Source organism: Coturnix japonica, chromosome 8 (genome assembly GCF_001577835.2).
Source record: "Coturnix japonica isolate 7356 chromosome 8, Coturnix japonica 2.1, whole genome shotgun sequence".
NCBI lineage: Eukaryota > Metazoa > Chordata > Aves > Galliformes > Phasianidae > Coturnix > Coturnix japonica.
The window spans coordinates 5677319-5702173 of NC_029523.1; the positions used below are offsets into that span (position 1 = coordinate 5677319).

Genomic DNA, 24855 nt, shown 5'->3' on the forward strand with positions numbered 1-24855 from the left:
TCTAAAATAGAAAATAGACATTGTAAAGGTCTGTTACAGCTTTGCTGTGACTTGGCTTCTGTGTGTTTTAGTACATAGGTAAGCAATTGTAAGATTGCGCTTCTGAGCTTCTCTTTTTTAAGGTAAATGTTCAGTTTTATCCTGTGGGATGTTACTTAACAGCACTTGTTGCTTTTTTGTTTTGCTCTTGTTAGCGAGTTCGACAATGAAAGAAAAACCTAATGAGAAAAACAAAGAGAGAAAAGCGTCCAAACCAGTGCGGAAAGTTCAGAAACTACCGCAGTCATCAAATCCAGTGTCCAAACAAGGTGACTTGCCCTAATGTAGAAGGAAAGCTGCTGCATGTGTATGCTTCATGGATGAGCTTTTTTTCAAGAAACAAAAAGATAAATCTTGTTGCTTTCAGCACCTTTGCAGATGTGCAGAAATGCAGTTGTAGTGATAGTGGATGTAGTGATAGTAAACACTGTGTTAATGAATATCTATTTAAAAAAAAAAAAAAAGGATAATTGGAAAAAAAACACAAACAAACTTGTGAATGAATTTGCACTTGTGCATGCTGTTAGTCATTGAGCTACAGGCACGTGTTATGCTGTGACAGTGACTGCTAATACTTAACATTAAGCATGAGTTTTCTGCTTCCAGTGCTTATCAGTTCATACTTAAAGAAACATTCTAAGCTAACTTAAATTTGTATCAGTCCCAAATGAGGGAGGAGTACAGCTTGCTTTGAGTGTCAGTGGCATCAGGTATACTCTGTAGCAGAGTAAAAGTGGGTGGATTATGTCCTCAAATCCCTGGAAGAGACAGATCTAAGTGACACAGATGGTGATCCAGCCTCCTCCAGTCATAGTAAGAAATTGCTTAACATAGCCAAGGCTATAAATAGCCACAGCTCATGTTCTGTTCCATTCGCTTGTTTTAGTTCTAACAGCTGACTTGAAATGGAAGATGAGACTTTACACTGCCTTTTTAAATGCACACAGAAGTAATTGAGAACAGCGAGTCAGGCAGGAGAACCCCTTTGGCTGATGAATCTGTAAAAGAGGATTGTGGTGACAGGTTTGTGAAATACTTGGACAATTTACAGTGCAAGCCAGAAGGGCTGTTAGTAAATGAACAGTGGGTTATAGACTTCTTACTGAATAGATTTGCTGCTATTTTTCTCCTAAGTATGAAGCAGAATAGGAGAGAAAAAGAGAGGCTGAGGACTGGAATTGCAAAAAATGGCTTTAAGATCATTTAAAAATGATGAATGATGTCAGTAATAAGAAAGATGAGTTGACTAAACCTAATTAGTATTAGGTAGAGATATTCCAGCACCAGTTTTTACAATTTAATTATATGTAGGATGATAAAAGAATACTAATGCCATTATGATTGCTTTGCAGATGGCATAAACTCAGTCTGTATGTGAGCTAACTGTGAGCTTGGAGATTAATGGCTCTTTGTTCAGTGGTGGTACAGAAATGTCACCTAGAGGACAGTGAATTTGCTGCTTGTTATTTGTTCATCACCTACCTCAGCTCTGTTTGAAGTTCTTTCTAGGAAACAATTCATCTTCATATTAAAAAATACATGAGCCTTTCTTAACTGTGCCTTTTTTGTTTCTGCTCTTCTTACTGTAGCATTTTACTGCTATCTAATGTTTGCCCTTAAGTTTTAGGTGTGTGTAACCTTTTTTTTGTTTAACCTGATTTCATAGGGCTCTAACATTCTGCTGTATATATTGAGTTTTTACACCATTTTACATGTAGGCATGAAGCAGTGACAGTTGTGTGATTCAGCTGTTGGGTGTCTTCATGGTCCATTGCTATTATAAGTGTATTACTGCAGCTGTACCCCTTACACAGAATTAAAGGGTGGTAATGATTGAAAGTTGCAAGAAATACTTCTTTTTAATGCATCAGAAAATCCATCTGGTGCTTGACTTTTATTTGTTATTTATTGCGCAGGTGGAAACTATGTAATAAGTGCATCCTCCTGGCGGGAGGGACAAAAACTAGCCAAGAAGCTACTGGGTCCAGCTCCCAAAATAGAACACAACAGAAGAGCTGTATCTAGTGACAGAACGGGGCGAGAGCGAACTGCTAAGTCTGGTAAGTTCTTTATCACTGTACTTCCTTTCATTGTTCTTAATTTATTATATAACTTCACATGTCTGCAGGATTAAGTAGGTGCCTGAGATGTAGTGTAGTCAGTTTCTTAATAAAATAGCTTATTTTTTTAACGTGGAGGCAGCCACAGAGAGAATTTAATTCACTTCCATGGTTAGGATGCATCGCCTCACTTCCCATGCTATGAAGGTGCAAAGGAGCTCTGAAAAAGAGGGGAAAAAGGTTTCAACATTAAAATCTGGTCACTTGGATTCTGTCTTTGCCTGTTGAGGCTAATGAGGAAAGGAATGGCTGGAAGTGGTCTGCCGCCAGGTTAATTTTCGAAGTGTGCTGTATCTAATTTGTAAGCTATGGTTGGACATTTATCTTTCTACAGTAATTTTAGCTCTTACAGGTAGAATATAATGTCATCTGTGGTCGTTGTTAGTCTTCATTTTTTCTTCCACCAGCCCTTTTCAGAATTTGTCTGAAATTCAGACAGGTTAAATAAGGGAAGGTGGTAAATGTTTTGCTGGTTATGCCTCTGAGGTGACAAGGCTGTAAGAGTATAAGGGGTGTGAGCTCAGTGTAAGCAGAGGCTGTTGAATTCAGGCTATGACACTGAATATCTGAAACATAAGCATATTTATAGTGAGATCTGCATAGGTAATGTCACACTGGAGAATTGCAGTTGAGGTGAGAAAGCGGATGTTTTGCTGCAAAGCAAAGGAAATTTCCCCAGAATACTGAATTAAAATCAGTGGAATTGTTTGGTTATATGTGCTTCACAGCCATTAGAATAAGAGGAAGGCTTATTGTACCAGTTCGGTTTAACTGGGAAAGATGTCTAGGACTGTCTAAAAGTGTGCAGAGTTGCACGTAGTGAGGAAATCTTCATGTGCAAGATAAAAGAAGACTCTAATAAAATCCTTTCTGTTATTTTAAGTGTTTGTTTCCATTTTCACGATGATTGCATCACTCTCCACAATCTTTTATCACTTCTGTATAGCTTGTTCCTCTCTCCTCCTCACTTTCCCAGCTGTTTCTGTTAAAGCACGTAGTTACCAGGCTTGATTTTTACCTGCAATAATTGACAAGTCTTATTTTTTTAACAGGTCGTATTGGAAGGACAGGTTCAGATTCTAGACTGGTTGTTACACAGAAAAACTCTTCAAGAAGTCCTGAGCGGTCAAGGAGTAAAGTACGATCTGTGAATAATCTGAAGAAGAAACCGAAACCTGCTTTTCCAGGTGATAACCAAGATGATCGTGGCTCTGTAAATAAGGACTTCCTGCCCTTGGAAATACGTGGAATTCTTGAGGACTTACAGTTGGACGGCTTGTCTACAAAGCAGAAAGAAGAAGTGGAAAAGCAGAATCAGAAGTCTGTTTTGCCTACTGAAAATACCAGGAGCCACAGTCCATCCAAAAGGAAAACAGACAAGATAGCTGCCAGTGAGGAGCCTCAAGTGACCTCTAAGAAACGTCACTATGATGCCGATGAGGTTCGTAAGTACATCATCAGGCAGCAAGAGGAGAGGAAGAAGAAACAGAATGAAGAGAAGAAAGCACAAAAAGAGGCAACGGAGCAGAAGAACAAAAGACTCCAAGAACTCTATAGAAAGCAAAAGGAGGCTGTAAGTAAGACCAAGAACATGCCTCCTCCTGAACCTTTGGCGGCTAAACGGTTACAGGAAACTTATTCTAAACTGATGTTGGATCATACATTTTTAGAAGAGCCTTCTCAGCTGCCTACAGTGCAGGAAACACAGGTACAGCTGATTCACTAAATTAAAGTGCTGCAGTTGTTTGCAGGAATAGGAGGTCATATATCTAGGAAGGTCATGAGTTGTCCTCATCTGAGGGCTGTCTGAAAGCAAGCATAGAAAATAGTGGTTTTTTTAAGCAAAACATACAGTGCTTGATTCAGAACTAACTTGCTGCTGGTGGTTGCTTCTCATCGTAGCAAGACCTCTCTGAAAGGTGAATGGAAGTCATCTTTGTATTGTAATAGAAGGAAAGTTCAGAATATTTACTAACATGATCTATAATAGTTGACTTCTAAGAACATTGTAAACATCAAATGGTGAATTGAAAAGCTTTGTCTGAAGTTGCTCTCCGTCAGTGGACAAGCTTAAATCTGTAGTGAGTTTAATTAAAAGTCTGCTAATCAGAAACGGAATGTGAAAAGATCAGTAGTAAAAGGCTAATACCGATTTGCGTTCAATTGAACAGGTTCAGTATATGAGCAAAGCTCTTTTCCCATTACATTCTATGAGACAAAAGCATAAATGTCCTGTATTTTTAAATCATTGCGTGGTAGGAAAGATGTGATATTACACTGAGAAAGTTAAACTTTATTCAGTTTTAGTAAGACAAAAGCTTCTAAACTACAGACTTCTGAAAATGTGTTTTTTGGTTATTTTCGTTTCTAGCCCAGACCTGGTTATCAGCCGTCTGGAGAATCTGACAAAGAAAACAAGGCTCAAGAGCGTCCTCCTAGTGCATCTTCAAGTAGTGACGTGTCACTGTCAGAGCCACAGCAGCAGCAGCCGCCATTGAGGTGAGCCGTTGTAGGCCTTCTGAGAGAGAGGAGGGTACTGTAGTGTTCTTCTCAGGGTGATGAAAGTAGATTGTTCCTTTGTGATCATGCCCTGTTAATGTGCTTAACCAAACTCTTAAAGGTAAGAAGCCAAAAACCAATTAGTTTCTTGCATATCCTTAATTGCCTAGTTCTGCATACCTCATTTTTAATTACATAATCAGTATCTGCCGCTTAAGCATAAGCCTCCTTCGTTATCTTTACCTTCCGTTGGTCAGATCCACACTTCATAAATATAATGAGGACTTTCTTTCTTTCCTTTCCTCGTGGCACCTCTTAGTGGTGGTGTGACAGTTACACTGAAGCGTGATCTGAGTACAACTGGGTGGAGAAGAACAGTGCTAAGAAATGCCGTGTGAAAGAGAGGGACAAAGGAAATGTTTCTTCCCTTATGAAGTCTGGAAACTTTTGGAAAATGGTTGCTGCTGATTATGAAAATGTTCAGCTCTTTACAGCTCTAAAATGCAAACTGCAGCATAAACAACATTTGAAATATGGGAGGTGCTCTGCTTTTAGTAACATTCTTTAACTGTCTGCCCTTCTGACTCCCCCAGGAAGTATTTATTTCCAGAAAGCAAATTTGTGTCAATGAGGCTTTCATCTAAAATAATGATACTTATTAGTCATTAACTTAAATGTTGACTTTTTGTTTCAGAAGTGACTTTGTGGAGCCTTCGAGGGTACAGCCAGACCGGTTGAGCCCGAGAGTCCAGCTCTCTCATCCAGAAGCTCCCATGGGCTTAAGTGGAGGCCCTGGCTCACAACATCGGAGTCTGGAGCAGATAGGACTTCTGATGGGTCAGCCTTACATGAATTCAGCTGCTCCACAGCAAAATCTCTTAGGAAAAGCCTTTACTAACCAATATAAGAGTAAAATAGATCGGATTGAAGCTTTAAAAGCTACAGCTGCTTCCCTTTGTAGCAGGATTGAAAATGAAGCCAAGAAGTTGGCTTTTGCTGGTCTCAATTATGGTACCATTTGGAACTCAGGCCATGAATATATGCAAGAAAACCAGGATGACAGACGGTGGGCCAAGGCCATGAGCCCTCCTGTGAGGGAGGAAAATGAAGATGCTTTTTCAGCCAGAATTCAAAAGATGTTGGGTACCTGTGTGTCTCATAGTGCCTTTGATGACAACCTTCCTGGGGTAAGCAACCTCAGTGAATTTAAGAAGCTCCCTGAGACAATCAGGCCTCATGCTGCCACAGTCAGCCTTGGACTGAGGTCTCCCACTGGTCACCGGCACGAGGGGACACTGGGACATTTGTCTAAGAAACCAACTGACACCTTGGGATGTGAAAACGAGGTGTATGGTCAGAGCAAAGCTGTAATTCCTCAAGAGTCCAGCATTGACTCCATCAGCGAAGGGCCTCTCCTGAGTGATGGAAACCTCTCTGAGGAGGAGGGAAGCCAGGGAAGCCAGCACAAACATCTGCCACTGAAGATTCTGGAGGCGTTGAATGAAAGGGATTTCTGTGTTCAGGAGAGAAATGCTTTTGAGCCCATAAAAGAGTTTCAGAAAGAAACTGAGAAGTATCTGCCGCTTCAGCCTCAGACAAGTGACATTCACAGCAAGGGGTCGTGGGACGAGCTCACCAAGGGAAGCCCACACAGTGTCATCAACATCTTTGCAAAAAGTTACAACCTTCAGGACAAGGGTAAGCAGAAACATGGAGAAGATTCACAGGTCTTTTGAAATACTTCCCAATTTTATTACTCCTTTCATTTGATAATTCACAAATAAGAAGTGTGCATTAAGATGTATTGCTCTGAGATTTACCAAACATTAATCTGTGTAATGTTTTCCTTTAACTTTTGGAGGATAAATGATCCCTTCCCCTTCTTCTGTTATTTTTTTCCCCCCTGCCTAATTGTGTAAGGAAAAAAATCCCCACTTCTGAGGGAAGAAGGTTGTTGGTGTTGTTAGTCCTCCTTCCTTTTCAATCAGATCTCCATTTTTGAGGAGGAGCCTTTTATGAGAAGTTTGTATCTTGTTGCTTTTATTCCTTTGTTATCAGTACTTTTAAATATTCCTTAACATCAAACATGACTGCATTGAAACTTTCTGCTGATGACTCTCAAGGAGTATGTTCTTCAAAAGGGTTCTAGCTGGAGTTTGTTAATGAAGTATTCAGTAATTAATAGAAAGAGCCTGTTCTGTGTTGAAACTGCTGTGAGATACCTGTACTGTTGTTCTGCTGTACTGTTCTCCTGACATTTCTTGTATTCAAAGGGAAACATATTGAACTCATTGTGGTTAGAAGCATTTTGTCCTCTGTGGCTTTATTTTCTCACTTGGTGCACATTGTATTCTGAATTATTTTTGTCTCTAGTGTTCGATGAAAGATCAAATGGAGGATCTTCTATTATGCACCCTTTACATCCTAGCCTGAGCTCTCCGGAGACCATTGTTTCTTATGAAGATGACTTTGCTTCCTCACCAGGAAACAGCACCTTAACGGACAAAAAGGTTGCACTTGACCTCAGGTAACTCTGTGTTCAACTTCCTATAAAGATAAAAATCCAGCATTTAAGAGAATGCAGTTAATGCAAGTTTTGTTTTATAATACACTGCACATCTTTCCTGGTATGCTGTAATGTAATGCTACCGAAAGTGGTCAGATAGTTCCTTATGATCTTGCAGTTAATGTGGCAAGCAACAGGACTTCAAGATGCAAAGATTAGAGTGGAGTATTCCGCATCTTTGCCTGATTTTTGTTCTGCCTTGGTCTGGCAGTTAGCTTACCCTTTGTAGCCAGGTGAAAATTAACTCTTGTGTGGCTGTTAGAGTGCTTGTAAAAGTTATGAAAGAAGTAAGATTTGAAAGTGTTAAAATGAAAAAAAAAGAAGAAGGAAGATTTAGGTTGGATGTTAGGGGGAAGTTCTTTACTAGGAGAGTGGTTAGGCCCTGGAACAGGCTGCACAGGGAGGTTGTGGATGCCCCGTCCTTGGAGGTGTTCAAGGCCAGGTTGGACGGGGCCCTGGGCAACCTGATCTAGTAAATGTGTATGTTTGGTGGCCCTGCTAAGCAGGGGGGTTGGAACTACATGATCCTTGAGGTCCCTTCCAACCCGGGTCATTCTGTGATTCTGTGCTTCCACTACTCCAAGTTAGGGCTGTTGAAGTTTTTAATTTCAGAGTTAGTGTTTTTAGTGTGGTTTAAGTCCTTTTTTGCAAACTTTCTGCTTGCGGTTAATCACTGTCAGTCTGTTCCTTTTTAGTATTGCAAGCAGCAGTAATTCAAGCATTCAGGAAGAACTTCCTAGTAGGAAGTCTCCCCGTGAATCTCGATCTGTCGAACTTTCATCTCAACCTTCATCTGGACCCAGATCTGCAACATCTTCTCACTCATCTTCTTCATCTAAAAAGAGAGTGAAAAAAGAACGTAAGTGCAGCACTCGGCTGTAGGATATTTGTATTTATTTGAAGAAAGTTTTAGGATGTTCTTGTTATGAAAGCTTCAGCCTTTCTGTGTATCCCGTAATCTTAACATTGATAGGATGTTTTCCTCTAGTGGTTCTTTGCTAAATTTTCATGGCTCTTATTTTTCCTCTGCTGTTAAAACACAGCTGTCCAGAGCTAAGTAGACAGAGAAATTATTAAAATGGTGAAAAGTTGTCCCCTTCCTATCTGACAGCATCATTTGTTCTTAGGGTTGGAGTCTTTCAATGGAAGTTCTCACCACATTTCTGTGGGAGAAGATAAAATTCAATCCGAATTAGAGTGGGGATCCCAACAAGCAAAGAAGTCTGTGTCAAGTAACAGACTTTCTAATAAAGACTACGAGCAGAACACGGATACTGACAACACGTTAGAAAATTTGTCTGGACACTCCATGTTGAGGTAATGTGAACTTACAAGACTGTATGCAAATATTAAGTGTAATGAAAGCAACTGTGGAATATACTCAGTGTATTTTTTGCTGCACGTTTTTCTAAAATGCAAAAAATAATGGTTTTCCACTCACTGTGTGGCTCTGAGGTATTAACATACAATAATGGCTTTTGCTTATAAATAGTGTTTGGTTTGAAAGGTACTTTGCCCTCTTAAGATGTGCCAAGCATGCACAGCTGAACCTCTTCCTAAGGGGTTCAAGCATCTGCAGTTGGTTCTTCTTGGCAACATACAATAGGGACAATATATTTAAGAAGTATCTACATCCTTTTCTGTATGTTTCTTTTTTGCCTTTGTTTTAATGATCATCACAGGTTTTGTTATAATTGAATCAGGATGTGTAGATACTGAGTTATTTGTTTTTTGATGAATGCTGAGTACTTGAGAGAAAATACTGCGCTGTAGCAACTTTGCTCTAAATTGGAATGTAGGTACATAACCAATTTTGTGAAGTCATTTCACACAGACAGACTGGGCCTGTGCAAAAGAATAGACCCTGTACATAGATCTGTTCAGTCTGTATAAACGAAAGAGCTGAGTTACTGCTTCTTTTGTCATCTTATCTAATGACTGGAATTAAGACAATGCTGACGCTTTTCTTTCTTGTTTTCTCTGTCAGTTTCTCAGACAAGGGAAGATCTCAGAAGGCGTCAACTTCTTCCCCATCTCCGGGTTCCCAAAAAATTATGCAGTTTGATTCTGTAGTCAATACAGCAGAGAGAGCCAAGTCACCTTCTGGCTTTTCTGGAAGCACAACACCGGGACAGAAGCCTAACGTAGCCTACTCTGACTTGAGTCTGGGAACCAGTAGGCCTACAGCAGGAGTAGCCTCAGCAAGTGGTGAGTTCTCCTAAAGATGTACTAACTCGAGAGCTGTTCTATTTTTGATCATCATTTTATGATGTGGGGCACCAAAGTACAACAGAGTCTGACAGTTAAATCCTGTCCTTCAGGATGTGCACGCTTCTCCCCTGCTGGCCTTCAGCATCGTTTGGCAGCAGAATTGAACTACCTTACTGTCATTGAAGAGTCTTTGCGACAGCTTGCAGATGTGGAACGAGTACGAGGCATATCACTGGCCCAGCAGGAGAGCGTTTCTTTGGCTCAGATTATAAAGGTAGTGGGAAAAATATTTCCTTGTATTAGTATTTCTTATTTGATTTATTTTCTTGTGAGATAAATAGGATGAATTATGCTTTTGTCTTTCATAAGTAGTTCCAGCAAGTGTCTAAGGCAGATAACATCTTGCATGAACCCTCTGTGCTTAAAACATGTTTTTCTGATCTATAGGCACAACAGCAGCGTCATGAACGGGACATAACTCTTTTGAAAATCAAGGCTGAGCAGGAAGCATTAAAAAATCAGAGGCAAATGGAAGAGGCAAGGCAGAAGGCAGCTCAGGTAATGCTGCTCTCAAAAAAAAGGGAGTGCGTAAGAGGCAAAGTATTGTAAGTAAAGCTGCGCCTATGAATGCTCCTAATTTGAAGCTGTGGTAAAGGGATTTAATATAATTGGAGGGAAAACAAACAAATTTCTGGTGTCAATTTAAAACTTTTTTCTCCCAGGCTTATAGAAATGCTGTGTTATACTATAGACAGTACTATACTGTTGCACTTACTATAGATAGAAAATCTTGAAGGGCTGAGCTATTGGCTTTTTTTTTACATAGGCCCATGTAGAGACACTGCATCGTCTGGTCCAGGCACGAAAGGAGGCTGCAGAAGGGCGGCAGGAGACTGTGTGCAAGGCTGCAGCCAAGCAGGTGGAAACTACACTTCTCACTACAGATACGGGTCACCAGGTCCGTGAGGTGAGATTCAGAGTGAAATAAGAAGCTGTTTTGATTTCACTATTGCTTCAGATGCTGCCTCTAGGTTATGCTTTGTTCAGTACAGCTTCTTCATGTTCATAACATGCCAAATAATAGGACGGGAACGTTTCTAGCATCACTACTTAGAAGTTGGTTGACAGGTCTAAATCCCTGATTGCCCTTCTCATGATCTTCCTGTTAACTAACCATGAAGAATTTTGTTACTGCAGGACAGAATGATGATTGTGAGCATAGCATCTTTAATTTGTAAGCATTATACTCCATCAGATTGAATCTATATCGATTTCATACAAAAATCACACTAGAAAAGCAGCGGAATTTGTGGGCAGATTTAAACATGGAAGTTTGTATAGTGTTGGGATTTAAACTTGTTGCTTCCATTGCAGTGAAAAGAATATTTTTACTCTTTGAGTATGATGCATTTTCTAATGGAAATTAAATGTTTTTTTCATGTTTTTAGAAAGTAATTGTGATAATAGGTCCAAAATGTTCTGTTGCATGGAGATCGTTCTAGTGATCAGAGGTTAAGTTGATTAGAATACAATATAGATGATGTAATACATGTCTATAGCTTTACACTAATAATTTCACTCCCCGTAAGTTAAACGATGTATATATACATCTTAAAAGCAGTTTTATGCATTCATTCATTATAAATTGCCTACAAGAAGGACAGTCTGTTCAAAAACATGTTGATAGTTAAAAGCTCACTGTGTTCCTTTGTTTGTTATTGTACTCAGATGACGGAACTTACACGATCCCAGATCTCGGATACTGTCAGTGCTCCAGCTGCTCCAGTCAGCACTTTGTTTGACCACCAGCGGCAGCATCACTCAGAGTTCTTGAAACAACTGAGAACCCAAACTGATACAAACAGGTTTTGTCAAACGTTTCAGAACTTGGGAGGTGGGATGTAAGATTTGTTAGCTTTTGTTTCACTTACTTTTAAAGAAAACTATGGTATTTCATAGTAAGTGAACATTTAAGAAGAACTTAGATTCCAACTCTGCGTCCTTTATAGTGTACTCCAAAGGAGAGATACTGATTCTTTGCAGCTCTTTATGAAAGAGAAAGAAAAGATTCTTTAGGTATTTCATGGGATGATATAACTTGTCTAGGTTTTATGTATTTTCTTATACATTTTAGCTATTACTACTTTTACTAAGCTGATAAAAGCTTGTGGAATCTATATCAGTATTTAAGACAACGTAGATTTACTTCTAATGCTTTCTCTTCTCAGGAAATGTGAGACTGTTTCCATGTCACCAAGTAAAGAGGCAGATGCCTCAAAACAGACTTACACACCAGTGTTTGGTAGCTATTCAGAGTCCTCAAGATCAAAGGCTCGTGATCGAAGGTAAGAAGAGATTGGGTTTGGTTTTTTTACTTTCTACCTGCTGTAAATAAGAACTAGGTTTTGAAAATGCTTGCGAAGTAATTTTGAGACATGTTGTTCCTTTGTTTCCTTTTTAAAGAGAGAAAGTGGGCATTAAACCTTAACATTGCTGGGATGTTATTTGCTGATGTAACGTAAAATAAATATTTTTAAATGCGCAAAGTAGTGTCTTAATTAAAAATACTTATTTTTTGATGAAACAGTAGCACCAGCAGTCGCCAAGAGAGTCTTTCTGTTCCGTCATCTAAAGAGAATGAGAAAAAACTTCCCTGTCGTGAAAAGCTAACTAGCAGCATTGAAGACCAGGCTCATACTGGTGTGGATGATTCCTTGCCAAGTGATAGTATTTTGTCACTGCCAGATGATAAAGGTTAGCTGTATTCATATGTAATGAACCTGAAAGTGGTGAAGGGGGGAGGCAGATGCTGATTCAAAACTAGTTTCTGACACAAATGAGTTGAATATGTGTGACGTTTGAGTCCTAGGTAATGGTAGCTAGCCACATATTTACTTCCTGAATGTGTACGCTGAACACCAAAAGTTTTGGTAGACTTAAAATTTGTTTATACCTGCATATAGAATTCTGTTAGGCCTTTTTTAAGCTAGATAACAATATTGCAATACGTCCTCATAACTCAAGGTCACTTTTCTGGAAGCTAAGAACTCTTTTTGTATTAGAGGAGTCCTCTCCCTGTCTTTCCTGTCCTTGTGGCTTTACTGGGTTGAGACAGGGTAAAATGACCTGCGTGCTACATACTTGAGCATTTACCCGCTTCCCTCAGATTCTGCTTCCATTGGAACTGAGTTTTCCCTGAAATTTGATGAGTCCATGACAGAGGATGAGATTGAAGAGAAGTCTTTTCGGTCTTTGCTGCCCTCTGAAAGTCATCGTAGAAATAACTTGGAGAAGAAACGCGGTAGTCGTGATGATTCTGATGAGGAAGTCTCTCCAGAAAAAAACACTCTGACATCTATCAAGGTATGTCAAGTGTCCATAGTTAAGGTAGACTAACTGTTACCATTCAGTTCTGCTCATGAATCTGTTGAGCTTTTCTGTGTTGTGTGTGCTTAGAAACTTTGGTTCTTTGAGCATTTGAAAACATAGGATTTGTATGAGCATCCTTTAGGTCACTGTGGTGCAACTAAGATGATTTGTTTTGTGAAACAGTCCTTACTGTCCTCAACCTTTTCTCATGTGGCTTTAGAGAAGAAAAGTGATGTTTTGAGGTAGACTATAAAAACCCAGTGGACAAATTCTTCCTAGTACTCCTACGCACACCCAGGAGGTTCAAGCAGATGCTGCTTCTTTCTCTCATGAGGAGACATTCCAAAACTGTGCACTTGAAAAAAGCTTTGAAATTTCTTTATTAACAAACCATGCCAAATTTGTCTTGCCTTTCAGGAGTTAAGCATGCCTTTCTCAGGAGGGCAAGATAGTTTCTCTAAATTTACTATGGAGATGGTAAGACAGTACATGAAAGAGGAGGAAATGCGAGCAGCTCATCAGTCCTCGCTACTTCGGCTCCGGGAGAAAGCTCTGAAGGAAAAGACTAAGGCTGAGTTAGCTTGGTTGGAGCACCAGAAGAAGTAAGATGGTGTTGAATATACACTGTTCCTAACTGATCATTTTCTTATGAAAGTCTCCTACGTATATTTTTTTGGTAATATTTTTCTTCTACCCCACTCCTCTGTGATTAAATATCATTGGCTGAACAAATCTTCTGACATCTGTAATCTATGCAAATGTTATTGTCATTTGGAAAGAACAGAACTCAGTTTATAAGTGTGCTTTGATGTTTAAATTGATCATGGTTAGACAGAAGAATAGAAACAGGAAAACATCCAATAGAGAAGGTAGTTCCCATCCATTACTCCACAAGTCATAATTCAATAATGTATATAGTCTTCTGCAGATGAAAAAAAGTCATTTTAAAGGGCAAAAGGCCACTGTTTTACACTTGTGATGTTGACTTTGTTTTTTCTTTTTTCCTTACTGAATCATCTATTCCAATCTTTTTGCAGACATTTGCGAGACAAGGGAGAGGATGATAAGATGCCCCCTATTCGTAAAAGGCAGCGTGGTCTTCTACTGAAACTACAACAGGAAAAGGTAACTGATGCTTTCCAGGAAAAAAGTTACCTTTTTTTCCAGGAAAAAAGTTACCTATAGAAACTTGTGTGATGCATTGGACGCTGTAAAAGTTAAGAACTGATAGCTCTGTGCCAGGCTTTTGGATAGAAAAAGAGCATTATTTCTCACCATATAATATGCACCTTTTGGTGGTATTTAACATGTTGTTTTAAAGGGTTCTTCTATATCAATAATCTCATGGGTTGAGACCTGACTGTATTAATTGGTTGTCTGTTCTCGGCTGATGAAATTGCAGGTTAATTACTTCATTGCAGTTCTGTTAACTGTAATCTCATTTTGTGGACACTGAGAGTTTCAGAATGTGTTGGAGAGCTGTCTGTCAAACTTACTTTGCTTCATCTTTTATACCTAAAAGGCAGATATTAAGCGTCTTCAAGAGGCTAACAAGGCTGCTCGGAAGGAGAGACAGCTAATCCTTAAACAGCAGGCAGAAATAGAACGAATCCGTCAGACTACAATGAAACTGCAGGAAAAATTGAAATCTGCAGGAGAAAACAAGCTCGTAAGTGTTCTGTACAGAAGCTGGAGTCCTCCCTCTTTGACTTTGCAGCTGGTATTTGACTCAACTGCTAGCTTAAAAGCTATTGGATTACACCTATGGCTTGGGAAATGTATCTTCTCAAGGGTGGTGGGGCACTGGTGCAGGTTGCCCAGAGAGGTGGTGGTGCCCCGTCCCTGCAGAAAACCAAGGTCAGGCTGGACGGGGCTCTGAGCACCTGATGGAGCTGGGGGTGTCCCTGTTCACTGCAGGGGAGCTGAACCAGATGGCCTTTTAAGAGGCCCTTCCAACTCAAACAATTCTGTGACTCTATGGTGATGGTTAATTGTCAAGCTTAAGTAATGACTTTGAGAATACCAGCTTTTGGATGTTTGGATCTCTTGGACTCTGATTCGGTTTATAGAGGATAAAGAGGATAACTTTTCATGCTTTTAATGTTGTTCTTTTTTAACATATAATTGCAGGAACTTCACAGTGAGGATGACATCAAGCAGAGCAATGGTTCTAGCCCACTTCCAACTGATGTAGAAACACGCAGCCCTTCCCCAGTATCAATCTCCAGCAGTGAGACTAGTAGCATCATGCAGAAGCTCAAAAAGATGCGCAGCAGAATGGACGAGAAGTAACTAAGTTTTCTTATCTATTACAAAGCTTTGCTATTTTAACGAAAACAAATCAGTTCAGCCAGTATCTGTACTAAAAATGGTTATCAGGAAGACTACAGTGGTATTTATATCTTATACAATGATGTTTTTTTCAGAATCAGCCTGCAAAAGAACTGATTATAAGCATTGATAGAGCTATATTAATCTTTGAAGAAAGTATTTTATAGGATATGGTTTTTTTCTTTGGTACAGAAATTTGAGTCAGTAAAAGCATATCAGTTTAAGAGATTATTATGTCTGTACTTGGCAGGAAAATGGATTGACTTGAACTTAACGGCGTGTCTTCTCAGACTTCTTACAATGAAATACTTTAAGGCAGATTATCAAATTGGTGCCTGTATCCTGTATTTCTCCTTTTCACTTTTATATATCTGGTTCACGGAAGGTCAGGGAGCTTGTGTGTGACTGAGAAGATAGTAAGATCTTTTATTTTTATTACATGGTCCACAGATTGGGAGAAAAAGCTGAAAACAGCTGTTTGTCTTCCGAGGAAATAATCGAGTATATGTGAAGTCTCTGGGTCTGGAAACTAAGGCTGAATCTGTTGATTTCTCCTGTTAAATTGTTCTGAATCAAATAAGTTGTTTCTGTACCTCTTCAGTGCAGAAATTACTTTATTTGCTTTAAGCATTTCAAATATGTTCTCATTAGTTTGAAGTCCTCAGTTCTTATTTGAGACTAACTCATTTGAAGTCTGGCCTGTGCCAGTTAACCACACGTAATAGGTCACTACATTTTAGTGTGTGGTGATCTTTGTAATGCCCTTTCTCTGGAAACTTGTAGCAGTCAGAGCAAACATCAAAAAAGCAAGCACTGCCATTTGTAAAGACAAGCTATCTGTGGCTCCTTAGCACCCTGGTTGCTTGTAATCATTTGGGAAGGACACTTCCTGCACCTGCATGTGTTTGTGTATGCTGGAGATTAAACAGCACAAAACATCAGAACAGTGAGAGAGGATTGGTGTAAGCAGTAGAACAAACCCACATTCTGTTTAAATAGTCTCCATGTTCAAACCTGGATTGGATGCTTTGTTACTCAGTCTCTTCTGATAGGAACTAGTGGACTGAAAAGACAAAATCACAAATGATATTTCAAGTTTCTGAAAGACCATATTTTTAAAACTTTTAGCATTCCACATTGTGTGGAAAACCTCACTTCTTTCCCTAAGTATGTGTTGAGGTTGGTAAATTGCTTAGGAGTGGAATCAGAAATGGGCTCAGAAGACAGATCTTGGAAACCTGCATGGAGATGGCCTGCAAACAGAGCAAGTTCTTTGTCTTCTTTTCCCCCCACTTTCAGCATACAAGGTTTTGAATGGTAATACTGTGCTACAAAGCTAAATCACAGCTTATGAATTTTGATGTAGTGTTAATGCTAATATTAATGCTGTAAAAGATTACAAATCTATTTGTGTTTGTCATCGCTTGCCACTTTTTTTTCACGTAGTCTTTTTAGTCAATATTGTTTCTGAAGTCTTTGCTTTATTCCTAAGCAACACTTGTAATACCAGTAAGAATTACAAAGGATAGTAATAGATACAAAGTGTGTTTTATCCTTAAGAATATTTTAATTGCAAGTCCAAAATGTTTGTTGTCTGGGTTACATGTTTCAAAGGTGAATTAGTACCTAATTTTTACATCCTTGTTGATGAAATACCTAAGAATAACATTAACATGATATTTACTTATGGTATGTTTAGGGAACTATTTGTTTGAAAAACAAGTTAAGTGATCCTGCAAATGGAAAGAAGCTGAATGAGTAAAATACAAGAGAAGTAGAGAAACACTTTCTAATCTGTGAGACAGCTTTAATATCTCTTCTGTTAAATGGACAATGAAAGAGTTGTTCTGTTTTAATTATAATTCATGAATCTTCATAGCCTGCATGTGAACAGGAGCATGCTCTGTCAAAGAGAATTAACCCTTCTGCCCAAGCTTGCCTTGCATATGCAGCTTTAATGATAATTTGAACAGCAGAAGAACTGATTAAATGCTCATTTGCTTTTGCTTTCTTTAGTATGCTTCTTACCCTGCTTTGTAGTTGCTACAGAGCTGTGCAGAGCATGATATTTTGCTATAAATATGATAATATGCTAGGAATTAGCTTAAAGCAGTCTTCCATTAAGAAGTAACATTTTAATCACAGTGTTAGGTTTATGTAGTTTAAAAAGAGTATACAGGCGTTGTCTTCCTGCAGAAATGAAAGTGAGTATTCTGAGACCAAGTCTGTGCTGTATTGCAAAACCAAAGAGCAGCTGGAAGTTGAATACAGATATATTTCAGAGCTTTTTTTTTTTTTTTTTTTTGGATTTGCTTGAGTTCCTTTAAATAAATTCATCCTTTTTTAAGTTTCAGACTGGCAAAGCTGTATATATTACACAGCCAGCACTCTGCTTAATGCTACTAATATCCTCTATTGAGGATCAGAATAACAGAAGTTGCAGAAAGCTGAGGTTGAGATGTTAGCAGGTGCATGTGGAAGTTTGTATCAGAGTGATAAAACTTGAACAGAGCAAGGTGAAAGTAGCATGCCTTTAACTAACAAAATGAAAGTGTTACAACCTAGGCACGAGTGTATGTGTTCTTATTACCTTCTGCATAACAATGTACAATTTTTCTACCCAAGGTATTAGGTTAAATGCGATTAACTTTAAAGTTCTTTGCTAGATGCTGTCCTTTTCTCATTCTTTCTGCTTTTTGGTTTTTATTTTTGGCTTAGTTTTAAACTCTTCCTCCTTATTTTGTAGACACTGCTCTCCTGTTCACTACTTCTTCTCTGTCTTTACGTCTCACCACTGGGCCTCTCTCAGTGTCTGTTTTCCCAACCTCCACCCCAAATTCCAGCTGTATATCTACAACCAATTGGTCAGGTAACTGTACCTTTCTCAAGTGATAGACTCTTTGATAGAGCATGCTCTGTTCAGTCCTAAAACGTCAAGAGGTTCTTCATCGCTGAACAGTTTTGACACTTTTTCCACACTGGTTCCAGATTAATCTCTTGTTCCTGCTGTGTTCTGAGTAGCAGACAGACAGTTTGCTTTGTTTCTGCTGTCCAGTTGCTACTTCAAAACAGCTGTTGGAACTGTCTAGTTTGGTATTAAAATCTGTGTGTATTAAATGTAAATGTAGTTCAAGTATAGGGTAATGCTTCCAGGTTATTATTTTTGCAATAGGCAGACCAAATATGTGACCCGAGCACCAGATAAATAGACTTTGGAAATTACAATGACATAATCTGAGTGCTTTTGCTTCCCCTTTGCTGCTGTAGATTTCCTGCCTTGAAGATACCAGATGTGGTTCATGCTTTTCTGTTTGTTTTTTTTCTCCCCATGAAAGTGCCCCGGCTGTTGAGGGTGAATGTGTACCCTTGGTGCTGCAACTGGAACCCTCTAGACTGTAGTAAATGCTAAGGGCAGTATGCATGCTACCTCGTGGTGGTTCTGACCTTTTAAACCCCTGGGTTATAAAAGGGTCTGCATCATTAGCCGTACTCACTTAATCCTCTTCTTTCTAAAGCATGAGTGTTCGAGCCTTCTTTCTCTCTCTCTAGTGCTCTTTTTGACCAACTTGTAGTTTTCTTATTAGTTGGTCTTTGTATGGTGATTAGTTTTATGATACTTTAGTTAATTCTGCTCTCCTGCTTATGGCCTCCTGGGTTAATTCATTTGACATCTGCCGTTGAAGAGCCTTGCACCTACATATCCATTTATTTCAGCCTTTCTCTTGAACTTTACTCCGACTGGGCTTGCCTCCCTCAAGACCCAGTCAAATGTGAAGATCCAGGTATTCTGCTGAGGTGAAACAACTAGTGAAGGAAGAAGAAAAAGCTTGCATTGAGGTCATTATTGTAGCAATGACCTACATAACAAGTTCCAAATATACGACCTACTAGATTAATTGGAACCGATGCGTATCTGAAAGTAAGAGCTGATAAATGTGTTAGTGCCTAGTGAAAGAGAACATAGACAATCATGGCTGTCTGTCATGTTTGTAGTGCAATTACCAGTGGTAATCTGACCTCTTAATGTTATTAACCTGTCAGTTTTCTGTAAGAGCAGATAATGTTTGATGCTTATCTATAGGAAGGGGTTGAATAAATACAGAAAATCCTGGCATCTGCTTGCTGAAAGGTGGCAGGTATTCCAGGCTGATAGAGGTGCTGCTTTTCATCTGCCCTTGCTCTGAGGTGCGTGTGCGTGTCTTACTGGCTTCTGAAACTTTTATCTTCGCGTCATCACTTTTCTACCTGATCTGAATCTGCCTTAAAGAAGGAATCATCAGAATCTTAATCTTTCTGATGAACTGCCAGCTCATTTTACCTGGGAACAGAGTGAGCAATACTGAGGGAGCAAACAAGCGGTGTCTTTCAGCAGGCGAGACCTGCAGCTTACCTTGTTGGCCATTGCAGTCTCTGCATATATAAAAGTTGTCTGAAACTGGGACATTAAAAAAGCACAAATGGAATGATAAACTGCTTTGTATCTTAAGAATGTCAATGACAAGTATTCGGATTGTTTAAAAAACTACAAGTTATGAAGGCACTTTCAAAGTCTCACAGGACTTTGAAGACTGCATTTTTAGGTGCCCATTCAGTACTTCTGTACCCATTTGAACACTCTCTCTAGCTGGCAAAAAACATCTTATTTCCAAAGAGCGATTCTGTGACATTCAGAATGTCACTGCAGAGGTTGAATGGATTGATGTACACTCTCTCTCTAGAGCTGGAGTTAGTTGGCATGTTAGAAACATGTGCAGTTGATACCGACCTTCCAATTCCTATCTTAAAGACTGAATGCTATCTTCTTGATAACTTCAGTATCTAGATATAAACTAGAGGTGATTCTATTCAGTAGCTTGCAATGAAAACTGGTATGCATGCACAAACTATTCATGCTTGTGACATGTTACATTAGTTTCCTCGTTTCTGAGGTTTTGTGCACGATTAGAGAAATCTTTGTCACAAATCAAAATATCTGCAGATTTGCAGCATAAGCTTCATTTCTTTTCACTGTTTAAAGCAGTAGCCAGGTCTGTTGGTAGGTGGGAGAGCAGTCCTGCATCCTTACTCTCTTGATGTTGTCAACTGATGATTAACATTCCAAGTGTGGCAATCCAGAGATGATACTCAAAGGAAGAAGGATAAAAGCTCCAGTAATCCTTCCAGGTGGATTATTACTACAGGAACACCTCTTATAATTAGTTAGTTAGAAAGAATAGTGGGGCGGCTTGGGCCACAACATTTCTTTGTCATTGGAATTAACAAAAAGATAGGTTCATTTTTCAGTCACTGCTTTCTTGAGGGTTCCAGTTTCATGCCACAGGTACTTCTCACATTCTGAAATTAGGAGCTGGCCCTGTTCATTTTACTGAATATATTATTAGCACTTTTAAAGTTGTTGAGAATTCTTTCAATGTTAGCAGCAGTTTTACAGTATCTTGTAGACTTGATTTACCGCCAAAAAAAATAAGTGTTCTCCATATGTCATAAATTTAGGAGATAGTAGTTAGTGTGGCAGTTTCCCCGGAAAACAATTTGAATAGCTAAAATTAACGAAATTGTGGCAATAGAGCATCTGGTTTTGGGGGTCTTTGACTGTCCTCTGCTGTGTCCATCAGGTTCCTAACTAAACGAGAACAGAAGCTGATGCAGCGACGACAGCATGCTGAAGAATTGTTGGAGTGGAAACGTCGCCTGGATGCAGAGGAAGCAGAAATACGGCAGATAGAAAAGCAGGCTTTGGCTGCCTGGGACAAAGAGCTGCTTAAAACCAAAGTAGCCAAGAAAGAATTGGGGGATCTGAGAACTGAGCCCAAAGGTAGTGGAAACTTTGGGAGTAACTTAAGCAAATAACACAAGTCAAACATAATCTGGTAGAACAGTTGCTTCAGTTTCTTCAGTCTATAACATCTTTGGCCCTGTTCTTTTTACCCCTATTTTAAACCTTAGTTGTACTTGAATTCCCTTTTTGCTATGTGTCTTCTCATGTGTTTCTGCATACAATTTGAAATCTGTTCAGATTTACAAGACAAAAATGTTACATGATCTTTTGCTGATCTTACCCTGTTCAGTAAATGATTGAAATCTGTAGCTATACTGAAGTATGCTAGGATGTAGTTAATGTAAATTATGCTATTCTGAGAAAACAAGTTCCCAAATTTTAGGGGCTTTGGTTTTATCCCTCTGTCCTAAGTAGGATGTACTTTGAGCATGAACCACAGAAAATTGTATTGCAATGGGAGAAAGTAATGAAACCTCAGGGATAGTTCTCTAAATAATACTTTTTCCTCCCACTGTTGGAGGTGGGTGATAGATTCACCGAAGGTACAAAGGGAATTTAGACTTATGTCCTATTAGACTTGTCACTGAAAAGCCTCATGGATCGTAGGCATATGGCAAACACTTCAAAGATGTTATGCGTGCAAGTCACTGAGTTCCAGTGAGGAAGAATTCAGCATGCTGAAGACAGAGGCTTCACATGGGTGAAAAAATACATTTACTTTCTGTTAATTGCGTCTACCAGTAAGCACTGGAGCATGGCCCTGTTTCAGAAGAAGCTCCTCTCTCTACCCTTTGCACAAATATTAAGTAGTTCTTCATGGTTGCTTCCATAATTCTGTGACTCCTGCAGAATTTAGTAAACAGGAATACTGAAAACCCAACTTATTATTTTACTTGTTGCCATTTGAGAGACTCATGATGAAATCATAACATTAAAATGTTCTCTGCAGCGCCTGTAAAGGAAGCAATCAATTCTGAATTCAAGATCTGACTTGTAGATTATGTGCTCCACTATGACTTCTTCAGACTAATAGCAACTCTTGCTGTTGCATGGCTAACTGGAAGGACAGGTTTCCCTAATAATCTTTCTGGAGTATGTTGTCTGGAAAATGTTAGAATATTCTGAGGAGGCTTTTTGGTTTTGACATTTGGCAATCACTAAGACTGTTTGGTAGTCTTAAATCATAGTTCTCTGCTAAACATCCCTTTTTCATAGTAAGTATTTCAGAGTCAGTGTCTAGATAAGTGAAATAATGCATACCCATTTGACTTATATTGGTAGCATTTACTACTTTATATGCAGACAGTAGTTACTTTGAAGGCATCTAAGCCAGTGAAGATTCTTATGTTCTTTCTTTTCCCTCATTATTCAGTCTCAGAAACAGCTAGTGAAGAAGTGTCTCCAGTGCCTTCTTGCTCTTGTCTGAACAGTGAAAGCTCAGTCCCAGAAGAGCTTGGCAGTCTAGCTGCTGAGTCTATCCCATCAGAGACTATGGGCCATGGACAGCAAGAAAGCCCAGTTCAGAGTATAGTTAACGAAGAAATAATTTATTCTGAAGACTTCAACTCCTCTACCTCACCTGGCAAAATTGTGAGTGAGCTTTTTATGCTGTATACATTCTTCAGTTTCTAAAAGAAGACAAGTAATTGTCTTTCCAATTGTTGAAACAGAGGCTAAGCTATGGTATGTAATAGCACTGTATGTTATTAGAATAAACATTGTGATCAGTTAATGTTCTTCAAAGTCTTGATGAAAAATTGCTTGAACGCAGAGTTTCAATATTTTTAAATCTGTAGGTAGTCTTGCAAAACGTTCTGCATGTGTCACATAGGTATGTGGTATTAAGTGGCGGAACACTGACCCAGTTAAACAATGTGTATTAGCTGTAGGCAAGCTTGTCACCATTGTATGAATTCTTTGAGGCTGAGAAACTATCCGTGTTCCTCTGCCTTGCTTTATTTGCATGTTTCCCAAAGTATAGCTATAGGATGAGGAAACACAGCTGTAATATGGTATGCAGTCCCTTGAGTTTCAGATTATGGCTGCTTTCTGGTTAATTCAGCCTTATTGTTCTGCTCCAGTAGTTACTCCTGCTTGGTTGATAGCTTTGATAAATTGTGTCCTGATAACTTTGCCTTGCACTGAATCAGAGAGACAGAAAATGCATATTCTGTGAAGCCAGAAAAAGAACTGCTCACATAGACTTCCATTACAGATACTTTCTTCTTGTACAGTTTTCTGAGAGTATGGTTAAGTAACATGTCAGGTATGCACTAGAGGTTATGATTGAGACGTGTGAAAGGTTTGTAGCCTGACACTGAAGCAGTAAGCAGAGTTTTGGAAGAATAGTTGCTCTTAGAATTTTTTTTGCATGGCTACAGAGAAACAAGGGCTCTCCTTTAGTGATTTAGAATGGCATCTCTCACCTCTTATGTGAAATTGCCCTTTTGGATTCTCAGGTGTATTTAGTAGGTGTTCTTATTCCCTTGATTTTGATCTTATTCCCTGTGAATGCAGATGTATCGAACGCCTCTGAGTCACAGCATGTCTGCTCCCTTAAGTAGTAAGAGAGTTGTGTGAGCGTGTTTATTGAGGTCCACTCTCAAAGTAAGCAGTCCATTATTGCTACTGCTGGTATTTTGTTTTATTATCATTTTGACAAACTAAGTTAAAGTTGTCTTAGGACGCTGAATATGTGGCTTTTGCTTATGAGGTGTTCCATAGTCATGCCAGTCTTTCCTGGTAACTAGATCCTGATGGCAACAATCTGCTACTTTGAGGGTAAGCTTTACAAGCAGTTACTCACTTGTCCTTTTCTTCTCACACAGAGTCCTCCCAAAAGCAGCATATCTGTATCAAGGCAAGATTCTAGCAAAGGCAGCCATAGAACTGGGGGACATCTCCGCTCTCCTGTGAAGTCTCATCAGGTATCTCTCAATGGGTCTGATGAGTCTTTATCTATCACACAGTCAGGTAAGTGTAATATTTGCTTGGATTTAATTTGCTGTTTCAAAGCTGGTCGTTTTAATAAGTAAATTTGCAAGGCAGACCTAGACATGGGAAAGAAGGCCAATTGCTGCAAAATGCTGGGTTTTGAAGTTCTGTGGGAGTATTTTCCCCATGATGTAATTTGATCATTTCAGCATAAGAAGGCATGTGCATCTTTACACAGATTCCTGTGAGCAGTTGTGAAGAAGATCCAACAGTTAAGATGTCTAGAATGTAAAAATACCAAGCTTGTGCTTTCAATAAATGACACTTCTTTGCTCCTCTTGTTTTAAGAAAGCAGAATATGGTTCAACAGCATATAAATATGATTGTCTTCCTTCTGAACGCAGCCTGGCTTCAGAAGACACATAGCCCTGTTTATCATGGCAGTACAAGTGAGCCCACTGGACTTACACTGGCATATGCATGGTGGTTGGACATTTCATGGCATGTCCAGAATGACTTTTTTTGTGGAGGAGAGTTTGAATTGTGTGCAGTAAAATGGGGCCTAAGGTTGCGTTTTGAGCTAAGAGTATAAGATGTACCATATAGACTCCTGTCAGAATTAACCTGATGTCCAAGTGGGTTACCAGTAAATACATGGAGAGAGAATATACAAAATGAATTGGCACAAGAGCAATCCTTTCCCTGATGTGCTCTTGCTGTCTTTTAGTCATGTAGACGTCATGAGCAGCCATAATCTGTGGGATCACCATCATAAGCTCCATTGATCTGTGAAGACTATTTTGAATGTTTCTCTGCTTTTAGTCTCTAAATCATCTTGTATTCCACAGTGAATTGTTACAGCTCCACAAACATGCTTCCTGTTAGCAAATAAGATTGCATTTTCCTGCATAGTGTTCTTTTTTCTTTTAATTCCTTGAGTGAATAGTCAGTTTTCAGTGGAAGAAAAACAAGGTGATTCTCTGTGTTCTATGCCCTGGCTGTTGTTT

The 24855-nt window shown here is 39.2% G+C and overlaps 1 protein-coding gene across 9 annotated transcripts in view; it reads left to right on the forward strand.

The window, feature by feature from the left end:
* The window catches only part of CEP350 (centrosomal protein 350), a 56344-nt gene that overhangs the window by 13634 nt on the left and 17855 nt on the right, over positions 1-24855 (forward strand). For 4 of the 9 annotated variants that reach the window (XM_015869621.2, XM_015869620.2, XM_015869618.2 and 1 more), the window contains exons 8-31: positions 195-308; positions 1956-2099; positions 3212-3867; positions 4531-4658; positions 5353-6356; positions 7032-7185; positions 7920-8083; positions 8352-8541; positions 9212-9432; positions 9546-9709; positions 9883-9993; positions 10262-10402; positions 11164-11300; positions 11664-11780; positions 12023-12189; positions 12602-12798; positions 13222-13406; positions 13842-13929; positions 14327-14473; positions 14935-15092; positions 17882-18004; positions 20751-20950; positions 22287-22504; positions 23743-23887. In XM_015869621.2, the coding sequence (XP_015725107.1) occupies positions 195-308; positions 1956-2099; positions 3212-3867; positions 4531-4658; positions 5353-6356; positions 7032-7185; positions 7920-8083; positions 8352-8541; positions 9212-9432; positions 9546-9709; positions 9883-9993; positions 10262-10402; positions 11164-11300; positions 11664-11780; positions 12023-12189; positions 12602-12798; positions 13222-13406; positions 13842-13929; positions 14327-14473; positions 14935-15092; positions 17882-18004; positions 20751-20950; positions 22287-22504; positions 23743-23887 (5073 nt within the window). The remainder of the gene's footprint in view (positions 1-194; positions 309-1955; positions 2100-3211; positions 3868-4530; positions 4659-5352; positions 6357-7031; positions 7186-7919; positions 8084-8351; positions 8542-9211; positions 9433-9545; positions 9710-9882; positions 9994-10261; positions 10403-11163; positions 11301-11663; positions 11781-12022; positions 12190-12601; positions 12799-13221; positions 13407-13841; positions 13930-14326; positions 14474-14934; positions 15093-17881; positions 18005-20750; positions 20951-22286; positions 22505-23742; positions 23888-24855) is intronic. The other 5 variants (XM_015869622.2, XM_015869623.2, XM_015869625.2 and 2 more) reach the window with 5 other exon arrangements.